The 20,055-nt window shown below is 40.4% G+C and overlaps 1 protein-coding gene across 1 annotated transcript in view; it reads left to right on the top strand.

Moving 5' to 3' along the window:
- The window catches only part of LOC148855153 (ketose-bisphosphate aldolase class-II family protein), a 124,717-nt gene that overhangs the window by 59,070 nt on the left and 45,592 nt on the right, over positions 1 to 20,055 (top strand). Inside the window, exons 14-15 of the mRNA XM_088984471.1 lie at positions 15,660 to 15,740; positions 16,100 to 16,180. Of these exons, the coding sequence (XP_088840597.1) occupies positions 15,660 to 15,740; positions 16,100 to 16,180 (162 nt within the window). The remainder of the gene's footprint in view (positions 1 to 15,659; positions 15,741 to 16,099; positions 16,181 to 20,055) is intronic.

The following is a 20,055-nucleotide window of genomic DNA, read 5'->3' as shown; positions in this document are numbered from 1 at the left end:
TTCAAAAATTCTCCCTGATTGTCTCATAGATGATGATTAGGTTCAATTGGTGAATCAAATGGTTTTACCCCCAACTTGCCTGTATCTTCTAGTAGATCTAGTACATACTTCTGTTGGGAAATAAATATGCCCTTGTGAGAGCGGGCAACTTCAATTCCAAGGAAATAACGTAAGGGGCCTAGATCCTTCACCTCAAATTGAGTGGCTAAGAATTTTTTTAGTCTCCGTATTTCAGCCTCCCAATCTCCTGTGATCACTATGTCATCCACATACATAATAAGAGTTGCAATTTTACCTTCACCTCTTTTCACAAATAGAGTATGATCTGACTAGCATTGTTTGAACCCCATCTGTTGAACTGCTAGATGGAATTTATTGAACCAAGCCCGAGGTGATTGTTTCAACCCATATAGAGATTTTTTTTAACCTGCACACCTTTTGTTCACTGCCTTTGGCACAGAACCCTGGGGGTTGGGTCATGTACACTTCCCCTTCCAAGTCACCATTCAAGAAAGCATTTTTGATGTCCAATTGGTGAAGTTCCCAGTCAAGATTTGTTGCCAAGGAAAGAAGAATCCTGATAGAGTTTATCTTGGCTACTGGAGCAAAAGTCTCTGCATAGTCCACTCCATATACCTGTGTAAAGCCTCTTGCTACCAGTCTAGCCTTGTACTTTTCAACAGTTCCATCAGCCTTGTGTTTCATTGTGAACACCCACTTGCACCCCACTGGTTCCTTCCCTCCAGGGAGGTTTACCAACTCCCAAGTGCCATTTTTGTGTAAAGTATCAATTTCTTCCTGCATTGCATCTGTCCATTTAGGTTTAGACAAAGCTTCTGCCACAGTCTTAGGAACGGGGACACTGTCCACAGAAGAGAGGAAGGCACGGTATGAAGGCGAAACATGCTCATAGGACACAAAATTAGAGATATGATGATTAGTGGTACAAGACCTAACACCCTTTCTTTTAGCAATAGGAATATTAAGATCATTGGTGACAGGTGAATCAACATTTAGAGGAATAGACATATCAATAGGAGCGTGTACCTGGTTGATGAGACGGATTTGCCTCGGGTGAATCCGATGATGTTGGTTGCATAGTGTTAGGTTCCATGGCTCTTGAACTCTGCTGGCTCTTATGGCGACGATGAAAAACCCGGAATGGAGGAGGGTCGGGTAAAGGGGGTAGTTGAGTTTGAGTCATCGCCTGTTTCTCCTCGACCCTACTCTCCCCTTGAGGAGAAACCGAGAAAAAAGGTTGATTCGCAAAGAATGAGACATCAATGGAAGCATAATACTTGCGAGCAATGAGATCATAGCAGCGATACCCCTTTTGAGATAAAGGGTAACTAAGAAAAACACAAGGAATAGCCCGAGGATCAAGCTTACCACGAGTAGGGGACAGGTTATGGACAAAGCAACGACACCCAAAAACATGCATCGGAATGGTGGACAACGGGGCTGTAGGGAACAAAAGCTGATGTGGGGCCTTATACTCTAGTAGCCGAGAGGGCAGGCGATTGATGATATACGTAGCACACAAGATTGCATCCATCCAAAACCGTTTTGGCACATTCATATGAATCAATAAGCCACAAGCGACTTCGAGAAGGTGGCAGTTCTTCCGTTCAGTCACACCATTTTGTTGGGGTGTTCTGGCACAAGAGCTTCGCTGAAGTGACCCACTCGAAGCAAAAAACTCCGTGAGATCACTATGGAAATATTCCTTCGCATTGTCCGACTGGAAGATATGGATTTTCGTTTGGAACTGAGTGAACACCATGCGTTGAAAATCTTTCACAATTTGTGGCACTTCATCTCGAGATTGCATAGGGTAAACCCAAGTGTATCTAGAATAATCATCAATCAAGGTAATGAAGTACTTATAGCCAGCCTCAGTAGGTAGAGTAACAGGGCCCCAAACATTAGAATAAACAATATGAAATGGAAATTCAGATCTTTTATTTTGCAAAGGTAAAGAACTTCTACAATGCTTACTCAATTGACAAGTTTGACACTGTAACTGACTCACTGGCAATGACTCAAACAACTTTGGAAACATAACTTTTAATGACTCAAATGAAAGATGACCTAGACGACTCTGCCATAAATAGGCTTGACTCTCACTTGACGAACTCATGAACTCTGTCGCCACAAGACCAGCATTATTCTCCAACATGTAGAGACCATCCACCATGCTTCCTCTACCAATCGTCTTTCTCGATGCCAAATCCTGAAAACACATGCAGATGGAAAAAAAGTGACTGAACAGTTCAAGGAGTAATTTAGACTACCAATGGACAACAAATTAATAGGTAATTTTGGAACATGCAGTACATTAGGAAGGGTAAGGCCAAGTGGAAGAGGTATGGTACCTCGGCCAGCTATGGTAGAAAAAGAACCATAAGCCAGTCTTACCTTATCTCTCCCAGAGAGAAGGTTATATGTCTGAAACAAATTTGACTTACCGGTCATGTGGTTTGAGGCTCCGGAGTCAATAATCCAAGGAGAATCAGTTGTATGGGATGACACATGGAAGGCTGTGGCATTACCTGATGTAGACGCAAACGAGGTAGAGGGAGTAGGACCTGAATCCATCTGGCGGAGAGTCCTACCATACAATTCCAAATGTTCACGAAAAGAGTTGATAATATCTTCCTTATGGTCAGAACTGGGATGCCTCTCCTAAGTTACCAAAGGACTAGTCTCTATCGACGCCATATTAGCTGAGTTGTACCTTTTTTTTATTCTGCTGGCCTGGTTTCTTGCCCTGATCAAGTGTTGACTTCTTACCCAAATCCTGTGCCCATTTAGATTTTCCATGGAGATCTCAACATGTATTTCTCGTGTGTCGTGTCTTCTGGCAGTGAGTGCACCAAAGTTTGTTCTTATCATCTATTTTTTTCTGAGTGTCACCCTTTTTAAAACCACCTCCGACATTCGTATCTGAATTTCCCTGGACAGCTAGGGCAACTGACTCCCCTTCTACACCATTCATCACACTTCTTCTACTTTCTTTTGACTGCACCAAGGCATACACCTCCTGAATTGATGGCAAGTCTTTACTACCCAACTCCTGCCTACTCCCTTATGAAACAGTGGACATATCTTTGTTTCTTTATCATGACTTTGGGTATTCTCTGATGCTTCCTTTATCAAATTATGATGTCATTCAGTTTCTGCTAGTGTTTACTCATTGCTTGGCTTTGATTAAACTGTTCTGAATTGATATTTGAGATTTATTTTTCCAAATGTAATAGGTAGTTCATTTACAATAGAGAATTCCCACTTCTTTTGGAAATCTCCACTTTGTATTTTCCTACTTGTTCCTTATCTTCTGATCTTTCATGATCTTTGTTGTCTTTGTTTTCCTTATGGTCCAAAGAGAGGCACTATTTTTTGGTAAGCTTTAGCTTTTCCACTGTTGTCTGTATGGTTGAAGTAGTCGATCTAGACTAGACTACAATCAGTCTTGAATTAAAAAGAAAAAAAGGATGAAAAATTGAAGAGAAGAAGAGAAGAGAGGAAGAGAAGTACACGAAGAGAGTTTCAGAAAAGAGAGAGAGAGAAGGTCATAATTTCTACCGACCCTCTCTTAGTATTTATATAACTATTGGCTAACTGTAAAAGGGCTGAATTTCCCTTATTGCTTACATGGCAAATAACTACTAATAAAGCTGAAATAACTACTAACTAACACTGTCATGTCTTAACAAAAATATTGCTGCCATACAAACACTGTGGGGACCACATCAGTGGGGTCCACATCAATGTTCTCTACACTCCCCCCTCAAGTTGGGAATATATATTTGTCATTCCCAACTTGCATAGATCTGCCTCTAACTTCTTCCTTTGAACAACCTTGGTGAGAAGATCTGCAAGTTGCATGCTGGAGGTGATATACAGAAGACACACTTCTTGAGATGAAACCCTTTCTCTGACAAAATGTTCGTCTACTTCAATATGCTTAGTTCTGTCATGCTGTACCGGATTATGAGCTATATTAATAGCAGCCTGATTATCACAATACAACATTAAGGGCTTCTCATAAGCATTACCCAACTCCTCAAATAGTGATTTCAACCATAGGATTTCAGCCACACTATTAGCCATGGACTTGTATTCAGCTTTTGCGCTAGAACAAGAAACAACACTTTGCTTCTTACTCCTCCAGGAGACCAGGTTACCTCCTACAAAAGCACAATATCTAGAGGTAGACCTTCTATCATCAATACTCCTAACCCAATCAGCATCTGTCTAAACCTCTATCTTCATGTGATTATTATTCTTGAATTGTATACCTCTACCTGGGCACCTCTTCAAATATACTAATATCCTCTCAAATGCAAGTGAGTAGTCCTAGGAGAGTGCATATACTGACTGACCACGCTGACTGCATAACTGATGTCTAGTCGTGTGAGACAAAGATAGAGAAGTTTTCCAACTAACTGTTGGAACATAGCTTTATCTTCAAGTGGCTCTCCACCCTCTGCATTGATCTTGTGATTCTGTTCAATAGGTGTATCTGCAGGCTTAACACCTAACTTTCCAGTTTCTTCCAACAAATCTAGAATATACTTTCTTTGAGAAACAAAAATCCCATGTTTAGATCTAACTACCTCAATACCCAAGAAGTATCGTAGCTCTCCCAAATCTTTCACCTCAAATTCTCGATGAAAGAGTTGTTTGAGAGACTCAATCTCACTGTTATCATTCCTTGTCACTACAATATCATCCACATATACAATAAGCAAGGTCAAGGAAGAGTCCACTCTCTTAATGAACAATGTATGGTCTGACTAGGCCTGTACATAGCCGAACCTTTCAAGGGCTTGTCTGAATCTATCAAACCAAGCTTTGGGGGACTATTTGAGTCCATACAAGGCTTTATTCAATCGGAAAACCTTCTTTCCTACGTCTGCATCATAAAATCCAGGAGACAACTGCATGTAGACTTTTTCCTGCAAATCTCCATTGAAGAAGGCATTTTTAACATCCATCTGGAACAAGGGCCAAGAGTAATTGGCTGTAAGGGACAATAAAACTCTAATAGTGGCCATCTTTGCTACTGGAGCAAAAGTCTCCAAGTAGTCCATACCATAAGTTTGAGTAAATCCCTTTGCAACTAACCGAGCCTTATACCTTTCAATGGAACCATCAACATTATGTTTCACAGTAAATACCCATTTGCATCCAACCGATATCTTTCCTTTAGGTTGGTCAATTAGCTCTCAAGTAGTATTCCTCAAAAGAGCATCCATTTCAATCTTCATTGCATCTTTCTACTTAGGAACTGACAAGGCCTCCTGCACTGTTCTGGGGATAGGAATATCAACAATAGATGTGAGGAAGGACCCGTAAGAGGGGGACAAGTGATCATAGGACAAGAACTGGGAAATGCAGTAGGTTGTGGATGTGGTGCAATGCCGTTTTCCATTACGGACTACAATTGGGAGGTTAAGGTCATCCAAAGGAGGTAAGGGCTCAACAGTGGAAGGTATCTCAATGGAACCTGGATCTGATAAAGGAACTGTAGTACCTGGATCTAGATTCGTAGAAGGAACTGGGGCTGGCCTGGACTGCTGATGACCAAAATCAACCTGCCTCCACTGCCTGTGATAGACTCTCAAATCCCGGCACCTCTGGCACCCCTCCCCATTACATCCCTCATCACTCAATGGAACATGTAAAGGAACTCCTGATGAGTTAACCCTACACTCACTACTCTCCCCCTGAGGAGAAACCCTAGAATAATAGGGTACATCCTCGAAGAAAGCAACATCCATAGAGACAAATCTTTTCCCAGAAGTGGGTTCATAGCAGCAATATCCCTTTTGAGTTTGTGCATAACTGAGAAAAATACATTTAGAGGCCTTAGGATCAAATTTAGAACGATGAGGTCCAAGAATTTGAACAAAGTGAGTACAACCAAAGGTTTTAAGGGGAGCAGTAAACAAGTCTTTATCAGGGTATAGGATGGTAAATGGAGGCTTCATGTCAAGAACCCGTGAAGGAACTTGGTTAATGAGATACTGTTGTAAGAATAGCATCTCCCCATAAACGAATAGGCACATTGGAGTTAAACATGATGCTTCTGGCTACCTCCAATATGTGCCTATTCTTCCTCTCAACAACTCCATTCTGCTATGATGTATGAGGACAAGTACTTTGGTGGATAATCCCATGGTCAAGCAAATAAGAGGCTAATTGGTTGGTAAAGTATTCTTTCGCATTATCGGATTTGAAGATTTTGATTTTGACCCCAAATTCGGTTAAAATCATTTGATGAAAGATCCGGGTCAAAGTAGGAACCTCATCTCGAGAACACATAAGGTAAACCCAAGAAAAATGGGTATTGTCATCAACAAACAACAAGAAATATTTGTACCCCCCCATAGCAGTGATGTGATAAGGACCCCAAACATCAATATGCGCAATATCAAAAGGATTATTACTTCTTTTATTACTCAGTGAATAAGATGTTCTATAATGCTTTGCAAGCTCACAACTCTCACATCTCAAATTGGACATCTGAACAGACTCAAATAGATCGGGAAGCAAACTCTTCAAAGACTGAAAAGATAAATGACCCAACCGATTATGCTAAAGCATAACCTGACTAACAGACAGAGAAACAAAAGACTTTATATATCTTCACTATCTCACCAATGTGAACTCTCTCCAAGCAGATAGGTCTCATTCGTCTCATGGCCAGTCCCAATCACCTTCCTTGTCTTTAAGTCCTGAAAAACACATCAGTCATGGAAAGAGGTTACTGAACAATTCTGATGTTTTGTAATGCTACTGACTGAAAGCAAGTTAGTATTAAGCTTAGGGATATGCATAAAGTAGAAGATCAAGACTGTAATCAGTCTTGAATCCTAATAGGTTTTATGTTTACAAAATAGAAGAAAAGTGAGAGAAAGAAGAGAGAATAGAAGAGAAACAGGAGAACACAAGTGGTTGAAAGGAGGAACAGATTCTAACAGATCTGCCGCCGCCACTTTCTTATTATTTATAGGTTATGTTTAGTACACAATGGAAAGGACACATCTGCCCTTAGTACTTACATAATAAATAAAGTAAATAAAAGCTGAAATAAATAACAACTGAATCAACAAACTGACTCAAACTAACACTACTATAACTGAAACAAATAACTACACATGCTGTCCTACGAACACAGTGGGGACCGCTGCAGTGGGACCCACATTAGTGTTCTCTACACATAACTGAAGATAAGGACATGGCATTAGACAACTTGATGTCTCCCTTGCCAGAAATGGGAACAAGGGAACCATCAGCAATGGACATTTTATCTCTGCCAGAAGATAAGTGATAGGTAGTAAATAGTGATGGCAAGCCAGCCATATGGTCAGATGCACCTGAGTCTACTACTCCCAACAATGTTCAGTGTTACCTAGAGCTGAAGCATGATAAGCTGAGGCCCGAGTACCTGAATGAGCAAAGGCTGATGTGGGAGCTGATGTGGGAGCTGATTGCGGCTGAGATGATTGAGCTGAATTGCCAACTTCCTTTTCCAATTGAGTCAGGGCAGCCCAGACAGCAGCTAGGGTGTCTAGGGGTGTGCCTTTTGTGCCCGATGAAGAGGCACAATCAATATTAACAGCTATATTAGCATTATCCCTTTTGTTCCTGAGTTTTGCTGGGACTAAATGAGGGTGCAGCTTCCAACAAGTGTCTTTAGTATGCTTGGGTTTCTTGCAATGTTCACATTACTAGATCCTGCTTGTCTTCCTTCTTTATATCCCCCTCCGTATCACCCCCAGACTTGGGTTTGATTGCTGCCAAGGCTGGTGGGAAGGGCTGATGCTGCATCATAATCTTTCTCCTAGTCTCTTCACTATGCACTAAGGAGTAGGCTTGTGATAGGGTCACACTGTCTCTTGTCAGTAGTTGCTGTCTCATAATATCATACTCAGGATTCAAACCAGCTAGGAACTCAAAAACTCTATTAGTCTCAACCTGCTTTCTACGAGTCTGTGCATCATTTTGGCTTTCCCAAGTGTTTCTAGGTAGTCAATTTCATGTCACAAAGATTTCAGTGTAGAGAAGTAAACTGAGACTGGTTTCTCTCCTTGCTTAAGGTTGTTAACCTCACATTTCAGTTCATAAGCCCTAGCAACATTAAGGGGTTGGGAGTAGGTCTCTTTCATGACATCCCAGATTTCCTTAGCTGTTTTCGCCCACAAATAGTTATGGCTGATATGTGGCTGCATAGAGTTGCACAACCATGTCATAACCAAATAGTTCTCTTGAACCCATTTGGTATAGGTTTGGTCCTCCTTAGTTGGTTCTTTCAAATCTCCCAACAAGTAGCTCAGTTTTCCCCTACTGGCCATCATGGCCGATTGAGCCCATTCTAGGTAGTTTGATCAATCAAACTTAACTTTTGTAATCTGAAATGTATTCTCAGACATGTTACCAGAATTGCTATTCCCCAAAACACCTTCCCCTTGACTCTTGAACTCCATTCTTGATCAAGAATTAATAAAAAACCCCTTTTAATTACTGTAATAAGAGAAACAACACCCAAACAACTGATAACAGCCGGCCTAGGTCTTTCAAAGAACACAGAAAACAGAATTCTGAATGAAACCAGTTCAAATTCTGATCTGAAACAAATAACAGTTCTGAATTTTAAGGTTTTCTCTCAAAACCCTAAAGAAAACACAAAAATTCTCCAGCCGCACCTCTCAGACTAAACCAAGATGATCTTTTCTAAACAGAATCACAAGAAAAATGCTTACTTTATGAAAAAATCTCTGGCCGCCACCTTCTGGTTGATGCAAAACCCTAATCTTGAGGATCCGAAGCTTCTTCTGATTCTTCCTGATTACTGGAACTCTCCCAAACTTCTACAATCTCTTTAGTAGCAGCCGCACACTTCCAGTAATCTCCAAGAATCAGCCGATCCTCCTTCCTTGTTGAAAAACTTCCAAACCTAGGAGGTTCTCATGAAGTCGGCCTAATCAGACTAGCATAAGAGCTCCTAGGTCGGCTCTGATACCAAATAGTCGATCTAGACTACAATCAGTCTTGAATTAAAAAGAAAAAAAGGATGAAAAGTTGAAGAGAAGAAGAAGAGAAGAGAGGAAGAGAAGAAGTACATGAAGAGAGTTTCAGAAAAGAGAGAGAGAAGGTCATAATTTCTGCCGACCCTCTCTTAGTATTTACATAACTATTGGCTAACTGTAAAAGGGCTGAATTGCCCTTATTGCTTACATGGCAAATAACTAATAATAAAGCTGAATAACTACCAACTAACACTGTCATATCTTAACAGAAATATTGCTGCCATACGAACACTGTGGGGACCACATCAGTGTTCTCTACAGTTGATTTTGATTCTTTATCTTTGTTGGAGTTTAGGCATTCTGTTTGAGGTCTTCCATCTTTTCTCTTAAATCCATGTGTCTGGTTAAGTATGAGGTTATTATGTGGGAACCATATAAGACTGATCATCTTCTTTTATCTTAAACCAATGTTGCTGATTGGTTTTCATTTATCCACCTCATTTGAGCTTGACAATTTTTTATTATTTTTGATACTTATAATTTATAGTTGCAGCCCCTAAACTTCATTCTTTGGTTTCAAACTTGACCAACCATTTCCAACAATTACCACATTAAATAATTAATCTCCATTTGTGTACAGAATTTAGAATATGTTATATAATAGTAGAAGATCAAGACTGTAATCAGTCTTGAATCCTAATAGGTTTTAGGTTTGCAAAACAGAAGAAAAAGAGGGAGAAAGGAGAGAGAGAATAGAAGAGAAACAAGAGAACACAAGTTGTTGAAAGGAGGGACAGATTCTTACTGATCTGCCGCTGCCACTCTCTTAATATTTATAGGTTATGTTTAGTACATAATGGAAAGGACACATCTGCCCTTGGTACTTACATAATAAATAAAGTAAATAAAAGCTGAAATAAATAACAACTGAATTAACAAACTGACTCAAACTGACACTACTATAACTGAAACAAATAACTACACTGCTGTCCTACGAACACAGTGGGGCCCACTGCAGTGGGGCCCACATCAGTGTTCTCTACACTCCCCCTCAAGTTGGGAGTAGATATCTATCATGCCCAACTTGGATAGGTCTGTCTCTAACTTCTTCCTTGGTACAGCCTTGGTGAGGATATCCGCGAGCTGCATATTAGATGCGATGTACGGAAGACACACTTCTTGTGATGTGATCCTTTCTCGCACAAAATGTTGATCAACTTCGATATGTTTAGTTCTGTCATGCTGCACTGGGTTGTGGGCTATATTAATAGCTGCTTGATTATCACAATACAGCATTAAGGGCTTTTCATAGTCAATACCCAACTCTTCAAGTAGTGACCTCAGCCATAAGATTTCAGCCACTCCATTAGCCATTGACTTGTATTCTGCTTCAGCACTGGAGCGGGAAACAACACTCTGCTTCTTACTCCTCCAAGAGACAAGGTTACCTCCCACCAGGGCACAATATCCAGAGGTAGACCTTCTGTCATCAACACTTCCAGCTCAATCGGCATCTGTATAGACTTCCACCCTCATGTGATTATTGTTCTTGAGCAATATACCTCTACCCGGGCATCTCTTCAAGTATGTTAATATTCTCTCTGCCGCAAGAAGATGAGAAGTTCTAGGGGAGTGCATGTACTGGCTAACAACATTAACTGCATAGCTGATATCCGACCGAGTGAGGCAGAGATATAGAAGCTTTCCAACCAACCGTTGGAACATAACTTTGTCTTCAAGAGGCTCCCCACCATCTGCACTAATCTTGTGATTTTGTTCGATGGGTGTATCAGCCGACTTAACACCCAACTTTCCAGTTTCCGCCAACAAATCTAGAACATATTTTCTCTGAGAGATAAAAATCCCCTACTTGGACCTAGCAACCTCAATACCCAAAAAGTACCGTAGTGCACCAAGATCTTTCACCTCAAACTCTTGATGAAGGAGCTGTTTGAGGGACTCAATCTCATGACTGTCATTTCCTATCACCACAATATCATCAACATATACTGCTAGTAGTGTCAGAGAGGACTCCACCCTCTTGATGAATAGTGTATGATCTGACTGGGCCTGTACATAACCAAACCTTCCAAGGGCTAATCTGAACCTATCAAACCAGTCTCTAGGTGACTGCTTCAAACCATACAATGCCTTGTTCAGTCGGCAAACCTTCTTACCTGTCTCTGTATCATAGAATCCAGGAGGCAACTGCATGTAAACCTCTTCTTGTAAGTCTCCATTCAGAAAGGCATTTTTAACATCCATCTGAAACAGGGGCCAAGAATGATTTGCTGCAAGGGATAACAAAACTCGAATGGTGGTCATCTTGGCTACTGGGGCTCCAAGTAGTCTATACAATAAGTCTGAGTGAACCCCTTTGCAACCAGCCGGGCTTTGTACCTTTCAATAGAGCCATCAGCATTATGCTTCACAGTGAACACCCATCTGCATCCTACCAGTTTCTTTCCTTTTGGTGGGTCAACCAGTGCCCAAGTATTATTCTTCAACAGGGCATCCATTTCGACTTGCATTGCATCTTTCCATTCTGGAACTGATAAGGCTTCTTGCACTGTTCTTGGAATAGGGACATCGGCAATGGAAGTGAGATAGGACCGGTAAGATGGTGATAGACGATCATAGGATAAGAACTGTGAGATGCTGTGAGCTGTAGAAGTGGTGCAATGTCGTTTCCCTTTGCGAATGGCAATAGGGAGATCAAGGTCATCCACAGGAGGGGAAGTGGCAACAGTGAGAGGTATCTCAGTAGGCTCTGGATCTGGAGCCGCAGAAGGAACTGGAGCTGGTCGGGACTGCCGAAGACTAGGATCAACCTGCCTGCATCGCCTGTGATAGACTCTCAACTCCGGCTCCCTCTGACCACCCTCACCACTACAACCTTCATTATCCAGTGGAATAGGTAGAGGAACAGCCCCACTTCTACCAGCCCCACTTCCACTCTCACTACTCTCCCCCTGAGGAGAAACCCTAGGATAATAGGGTGTCTCCTCAAAGAAGGTGACATCCATGGAGACAAACCGTTTCCCCGAAACCGGATCATAGCAGCAATAACCCTTTTGAGTTTGTGCATAACCAAGGAAAATGCATTTGGAGGCCTTAGGTTCAAACTTGGAATGATGAGGCCCGAGAAGCTGAACGAAACAGGTACAACCAAAGGTTTTAAGGGGAACAATGAACAACTCCTCGTCTGGGTATAGAAGGGAAAAGGGGGTTCTCATATCAAGGACCCGGGAAGGAACTTGATTAATGAGATAAACTACCGTGAGGATAGCGTCGCCCCAGAAGCGAATAGGTACATTGGAGGTAAACATAATGCTTCTAGCCACATCCAAGATATGCCTATTCTTCCTTTCGGCAACGCCGTTCTGTTGTGGTGTATAAGGGCAAGTGCTCTGGTGAATAACTCCATGGCTAAGAAGGTAGGAGGTCAATGGCTGAGCAAAGTATTCCTTTGCATTATCAGATCTAAGGACTTTGATTTTGGTCCCAAACTGAGTGAGAACCATCTGATGGAAGTTTTGGGTCAGAGCAGGAACCTCATCCCGAGAACGCATAAGATAGACCCAAGAAAACCGGGTATGGTCATCAACAAACAGTAGAAAATATCTGTACCCACCCATGGAAGAGATATGGTATGGCCCCCAAACATCAGTATGCACAATATCAAAAGAGGAATTACTCCTTTTACTACTTAAAGAATAAGAGGTTCTACAATGTTTGGCAAACTCACAACTCTCACACCTCAACTTTGATAACTCAACAGACTCAAATAAAGCAGGAAACAGACTCTTCAAAGACTTAAAAGACAAATGACCTAATCAGTTATGCCAAAGCAATAACCGAACTCACAGACTGGGAAACAAAAGACTTCTTATCCACTGACTCCTCCCGACGAGAACTCTCTCCAAGCAGATAGATCCCGTTCGTCTCACGGCTAGTCCCAATCACCTTCCTCGTCTCCAAATCCTGAAAAACACATCGGTCAGGGAAAAAGGTTACTGAACAGTTCATGTGTTTGGTAATACTACTAACTGAAAGCAGGTTAGTATCAAGCTTAGGAACATGCAAGACAGAAGATAAAGAGATAGTATCCGATAGATTGATGTCCCTCTTGCCCGAAATGGGAACAAGAGAGCCATCAGTAATGGATACTCTATCTCGGCCAGAGGACAAGTGATAAGAAGTGAACAAAGATGGCAAGCTAGTCATATGGTCAGATGCACCTAAATCTATTACCTAGCAGTGATCAGTATTACCTGGAGTTGAAGCATGGTAAGCTGAGGCTCGAGTACCTGAATGTGCAAATGCAGATGTGGCAGGAGCTGATGGTGACTGAGATGGCTGAGGCTGCATCATGACTTTCCTCCTGGTCTCTTCACTATGCACCTGGGAGTATGCTTGAGAGAGGGTCACACTATCTCTTGTCAATATCTGTTGTCGCACAATGTCATATTCTGAATTCAAACCAGTCAGAAACTCAAATACCCTATTCGTCTCGACTTGCTTTCTGTGAGTCTGTGCATCTTTGGGACTCTCCCACTCAAGGGTCTCTAGATGGTCAATTTCATGCCACAAGGATTTCAAGGTAGAGAAGTAGACAGAAACTGGCTTCTCTCCTTGTTTAAGGCTGTTCACCTCACACTTCAGTTCATAGGCTCTGGCAACATTAAGGGGTTGGGAATATGTTTCTTTCACAACATCCCATATCTCTTTGGCTATCTTTGCCCACAAATAATTTCGGCTGATATGTGGCTGCATAGAATTACACAGCCATGCCATAACCAAATAGTTCTCTTGAACCCACTTGGTGTATGTTGGGTCCTCCTTGGAAGGTTCTTTCACATCTCCCAAGAGGTAACCCAGTTTTCCCCTTCATCCAATAGCCATCATGGCTGATTGCACCTATTCCAAATAATTTGACCCATCAAATCTCATAGTTGTAATCTGAAACCCGGTTTCAGATACACTACCATAACTGTGGTTTCCAAAACTACTTTCTCCCTGACCCTTAAACTCCATCTTTGATCAAGATTCAGTGGCTACAAACTGTTAGAGCAACTATACCAGAAAACAGAGTCAAACAAGCAAGTCTGAAATCTGATCCGAAACCAACACAAAACTGATCTGATCTGAAATCTGATCTGATCCGATCTGAAACCAACCCAAATCTGATCTGAAATCAATCGCCTATCACAGTATATGCAAGAAATCAACTCAAATCTGATCTGAAATCAATCGGCATGCACAATACCAGGCAGCCTATCAATCTGAGATGCTATTTTCTGAAATCACTACTGTGGGGCCCACAGCTGTGAGAGCAAAATTAGGGTTTTAACTGTAGGTCTGAAGTAAGTGCTCAGCTGCACTCTCCAAGCAGTCCGCACAAGTGGGACTTGTCATAGGGTAATATGAAACCCTAAAAACTAATCACCTTTGAAGAGGGGGGTTCGGCCCAACAGTCAAACCCTAGAAACAAACTTAAACACAGTTCGGCAAGCCAAACCCTAGAACAAACTTGAACACAGTTCGGCCCCTCTTTCTAGATAGGTCCAACCTATCTCGACTGATTGCAGTCTCTGAAACTCATTTAAAAAAACTTACTTATGTACTTCGGTTTACTGTCTTCTTGGGTTACCTGAACCCTAACCTTTGCTGCCTCTTCCTGATTACCAACTCTCTGCAAGCCGCGGCAAGTTTTCAACTGCTGTGAACCTCTCCTGGTAATCTCCAAGATTCAGCCACCGAAAAACTTCTTCAAAGCTTCCAGCCCTAGCTAGTCCTCATGTGGTCGGCTGGACTAGACACACATGAGAAGCCCTAGATAGGCTCTGATACCAAGTAGAAGATCAAGACTGTAATCAGTCTTGAATCCTAATAGGTTTTAGGTTTGCAAAACAGAAGAAAAAGAGGGAGAAAGTAGAGAGAGAATAGAAGAGAAACAAGAGAACACAAGTTGTTGAAAGGAGGGACAGATTCTTACTGATCTGCCGCCGCCACTCTCTTAATATTTATAGGTTATGTTTAGTACATAATGGAAAGGACACATCTGCCCTTGGTACTTACATAATAAATAAAGTAAATAAAAGCTGAAATAAATAACAACTGAATTAACAAACTGACTCAAACTGACACTACTATAACTGAAACAAATAACTACACTGCTGTCCTACGAACACAGTGGGGACCACTGCAGTGGGGCCCACATCAGTGTTCTCTACAATAATATATCTTTCAGCTTCGTTTAACATGGGAGGTTGATAATCTTCTGTTTAAATCATTTTCTTAAAAGCAAGCAAAATATTTACATTATGTGAATATTAAGCAGATAAAGCTTGACTATGTTAACTGAATGTTCTCACTGGCTTAAGGTTAACTGTATCATGCCATTTGCTAATTTCGGAGAATTTATCATATGATATGTGAAACTTCACACCTTATATTTTACTGCACTAGATCTCCACCATGTTGTAATTCAGGATCTATACACTAAGATTGGTTTGTCAGGTATATCATAGTATGTTAACTCAAGTACTCTTTGCATACTCAAACTGATTCCTCTATGGATCAGAAAGTATTTTTTTTTCTGAAACTTGATTTATTCAGATGTAGATGTGCTTATAATCATGGTTGCTAATGAAGCCCAAGCTGAAAGTGTCTTATATGGAGATCTTGGTGCTGTATCAGGTAAAATTTATAACCACAAACAGATTTTATGTATAGATGCACTCATATGTCATAATACATGCATGCATACATCCAATTAATGGTACCCGTTTACTAAAAAAATATTAACAATATGAGGTATGCACAAAAAGGAAGCCATTGACTCAAGACAGAGTGAGGCTCATAGTAATTTCCAACCAACCCTCAACTCTATACCACAAGGAAAACCCAAAATAAGAAATTTACCACAAACTTGATGCGAATTAAATAAAATTCTCTACATGTGTACTTGTTCTGTAGTTGGTTCTTTTAAGCATCTAAGCTATATTTCATGAAGATTACTTACAGTTTTTTCTTTTTTAATTTATTTTGTCTTATAGCCCTTCCAGATGGAGCATCCATTGTTCTTTCATCTACAGTCTCACCTGGATTTTTGACCCGACTAGAGCAACGTTTGCAAAGTGAGTAATTTGATTTTATGGTGCCTATGTCTTTTTAGTTCCACTAGTTGAAAGAACAGATTCTTGTTTTGGGAATTAGTGCCAAAGTATTATTTCTAATTTACCATGTTTTTTATTGGATCCTGTAATTTTCTTTTTGTGTCTTCTTCCTGTTAATTCAATAGCCAAAAAGATAGGAACTGTTATAACCATCCTAGTGTAAGGCACGAGGTGCAGCCTTACTCTAAAATAAGGCTAAAAACAGCCAAGAAGAAACAGAGAAACAAGTCTATTACAATACAGTGTATCCCTGTTAACCCCTTGTTTGGCAAGTGATCAGCTAAACTGGTTGACTATCTTCTCACTCATTGGCATCTCACATTCATAGGTCTTGTTAGCCAACTGACTTTCTTTATAGTATCACTAAAAGCCCACACAACTGAGTCCGAAGCCAACAACCATCCAATAACCACCTTAGAGTCTCCTTCAATTATTAGATTTTCCACACCAAGTCGACTAGCTAGTTGAATCCCTTGTAATACTGCAATTAATCCAGCCCTGTTAGAGGTGCCTCTTCCCACATGTCCTGAGAATAAAGCTAATTTATTTCTGTTACCAGACAAATCAGGGTTACCTTGACTTCTGCCATCGAAGTTTAATTTGATAAAGCCAAGGTTGAAAGTATCGGAATCACAAGGTGTATTGGAAAGACAATTTTAATAGACGTATTGGGATACGCTTTGGATATGCATAGATATGGACGAAAAATTAAGATATGTATAAATATGTTAGGAAATTCAAATATATATTACTAACAATAATTATAAGTTTTAAATGATTGTAAATAAGTTATTTAAATGTAAAAATCCATATTTACAATCATTTAATTGTAAATAATTACAATTAATAACTGCTGAAAAATGATGAAATAAATCAAATGTGAGAAAACAAAAAAACCTAAAATATGAATGTGTGTACAACAATTTTCAAATAACCAATATAAATGTTATGTGTGTACATCAATTTATATTAATATTTATTAGTATATAAATTTTAAAAATTGATTCTAGCGTTTATTTATAAGTACCCATTAAGAAAAGAGAAAATTTACTTAAAAATAATAATGCATATGACCATAACAAATAAATGGGCGTGGCCTAGTGGTGGGTTATGGTTGTTAAAACCTAGTGACTAAGGTTCAAATCTTGCCATTGTTTAAGTCTGTAGTTTTTATACTAACAAAACGAAATTTAATGAGATAGGATCATTAATTAGTGGAGTTAATGAGAGAGTATCATTAATTAGTGGAATTAATAAGAGAATTCGAATTAGGTGCTAAAATTCAAATTTAAATTTAAAGTAGGAGTAATTGACTAATTAATGAAAGAAAAGTTAGAATTAAATATAGAAGTAATTAAAAAGGTTAGTGAATGAAGGGCACCCAAAAAAAATCAAGTGTATCGGGCTGTAGCGGACTGTTTCGGGCCCGTATCGACCAATACAGAGCCGAAACAGCCCGATACAGGCCTGTATCGATGCAGTACATACGAAAAGAAACGGAACGGATGATTTCTACACGTTCCACGTGTCGAGCTCTTGTTGGAACGATACGTATCGGCCGATACGGCCCGACACGTTGCGGAATTTTGAACCTTGGATAAAGCCTTTGGGGGATGGGACCAATCTACAATGATACTCCGCTTGCAAGAAGAGCTACTGGCCACTTCTGTCCAACCTCACCACAACTCATTGAAAGAGTAAGACTGGAAAGAAGTTGTAGTCTTTTACTAGTGTATTCTCCTAATCAAGATAGTCCTTAACATCTATCAAAGTTCTTTCCTTATCTTGAAAAATCCTTGTGTTTCCCTCCTCCGAAATAGTCCACAAAGCACAGCTTCTCTAATGCACCTCCACTTTACCTTCCCTCTCTTTGTAGGCCAAGCAAAAGCTAAGGACTCAAACAACAGTCTTGCTTCTAATGGCAGATTCCACCTGCACCCAAAAAGAGAAAAATCCAATTCCAAATAGCCAAAACAAAGGAGAAAGAAATTAGTGAATGACAACAGTCCTTACCATTTGATTTGCAAAGAACACACCAGATTGGGGGCAAACACATAAAAGGTCTTTTCCTATGCACATTATCCAAAATATTAATTTCCCGTGAAATACTTCCCAACAAAAAATCAGTAACCTTAGGGGGGATAGGCCTAGTCCAAACTTCCTTTATAGGAAAGCCCAAGGAGGCAGGGTTAGAGCAAAGGGACTTAAAGAAGGATGCAACCAGGAAAGAACCTTTTGAAGAGGGAGATCAAACTCTTTTTTCTAGTTTAGAAGGTTCTAGACAAACATCACCAAGAGTAATCAGAAGGTCTGAAACACTAACAAGTTCATCATCTCTTAGTCCTCTTCGGAAACCGAAATCCTAGTCCAAAGCAAAAAGAGAGACAGAAGAGGACAGACACCAAGAAACCGCTTCTTTTTTTGTAGAGGGAGGGGAAACGGTCCTTCAGGACTGAATTGCCCACCCAAACATCATTCCAGAATAAGACTGAATTTCTAAAACAAACATCATACCTTATGAATGTGAGAAATTGAGGAAGGATAGTAGCGATAGCTTTCCAAGGTAAGGCCTAAGTAGCCCATCGAGATATACCAGCATCCCAGCCATTATTTGAAAGACCATGGATACTTTCAATTACCTTGTGCCATAAACTCTCTCGGTCCAGTGGCCACCTCCATAGCAATTTCCCCAAAAATGCCACATTTTTGCAAGTTAGGTTCCCTAATCCAAGCCCACCCTCCTCTTCTTTTGCTCCCCCAGTTCCCAAAGGATGTTTCTCATCAACTTCTCTTTCTCTTTGATTCCCTAGAGGGGATCCTTAAAACAGAGAGGAAATACATTGGTAAGTTTAGCTAGTGTGGCTTTAATCAAGGTAACTCTTCCTCTCATAGGGATGTAGTTCTCTATCCATGTCACCAACCTTTTTTCAAAACTTTCCAAAACCAGAATCCAGAACTCTTCTTTGGGTTTGCACCTAGAGGGAGACCTAGATAAGACAATGGCCAAGAAGCAATCGGACAACCTAAGGAATCTGCTATGGAACCAACAACCTATTCATCCAAATTAATACCCACCACATAGCTTTTCTCCCAATTGACTTTCTTACTAGTCTTAAGTCATTCCCATCACAAAAAATTATGATGTCATTAGTGAATTGGAGGTGGGTAATCGAGATTCCATTCCTACCTATTCTCTAACCCCTGATAACCTCCTCCCTATCTGCTTTTGATATTAGGCAACTAAACACATCAGCTACTAGGGAAAAAAGAAAGAGAGAGGGTCACCTTGTCTCAAACCTCTACGGACTGAAAAAAAGTCTTTGACCATACCATTGACCAAAACTGAGTAATGACAAGAATTTAAGCACCCCTAGATCCAGTCAAACGGTCAAACCATCTATCCCTAAACCCACAAAACCCAAAAACCTCTAGGAGAAAGGACCAATCCACCAGATCATAGGCCTTTTCTAAATCCAGCTTACACACAAAACCTTGATGGCTAGATCTCCTCATATCTTCCACATACTCATTAGCAATGAGGATTTGATCATAAATTTGTCCTTGCACAAAAGCTCTTGAGCTTGATTAATTAAATTGGGAAGCACCTCTTGCAGCCTCAAGGACAACACCTTAGCTAAAATTTTGTAGATACTAGTCACCAAACTAATGGGCCTAAAATCCTTATGGTTTAAAGCTTCAAATTTCTTAGGGATGAGCGTTAAGAAGGTAGCAGTAGAAAGGTTTGGACAACCTGTCTTGATATAAAAACTGTAAAAGAAAGTAGAATAGAAAGAGAAGAAAAGGTTTCGGCTAAGAAAGATAGAGAAGAGAGATAG

The sequence above is a fragment of the Nelumbo lutea genome, chromosome 4 (assembly GCF_056320005.1).
Source record: "Nelumbo lutea isolate HS-2025 chromosome 4, American lotus-T2T, whole genome shotgun sequence".
Taxonomy (NCBI): Eukaryota; Viridiplantae; Streptophyta; class Magnoliopsida; order Proteales; family Nelumbonaceae; genus Nelumbo; species Nelumbo lutea.
This window is presented reverse-complemented; position numbering and strand designations above follow the sequence as displayed.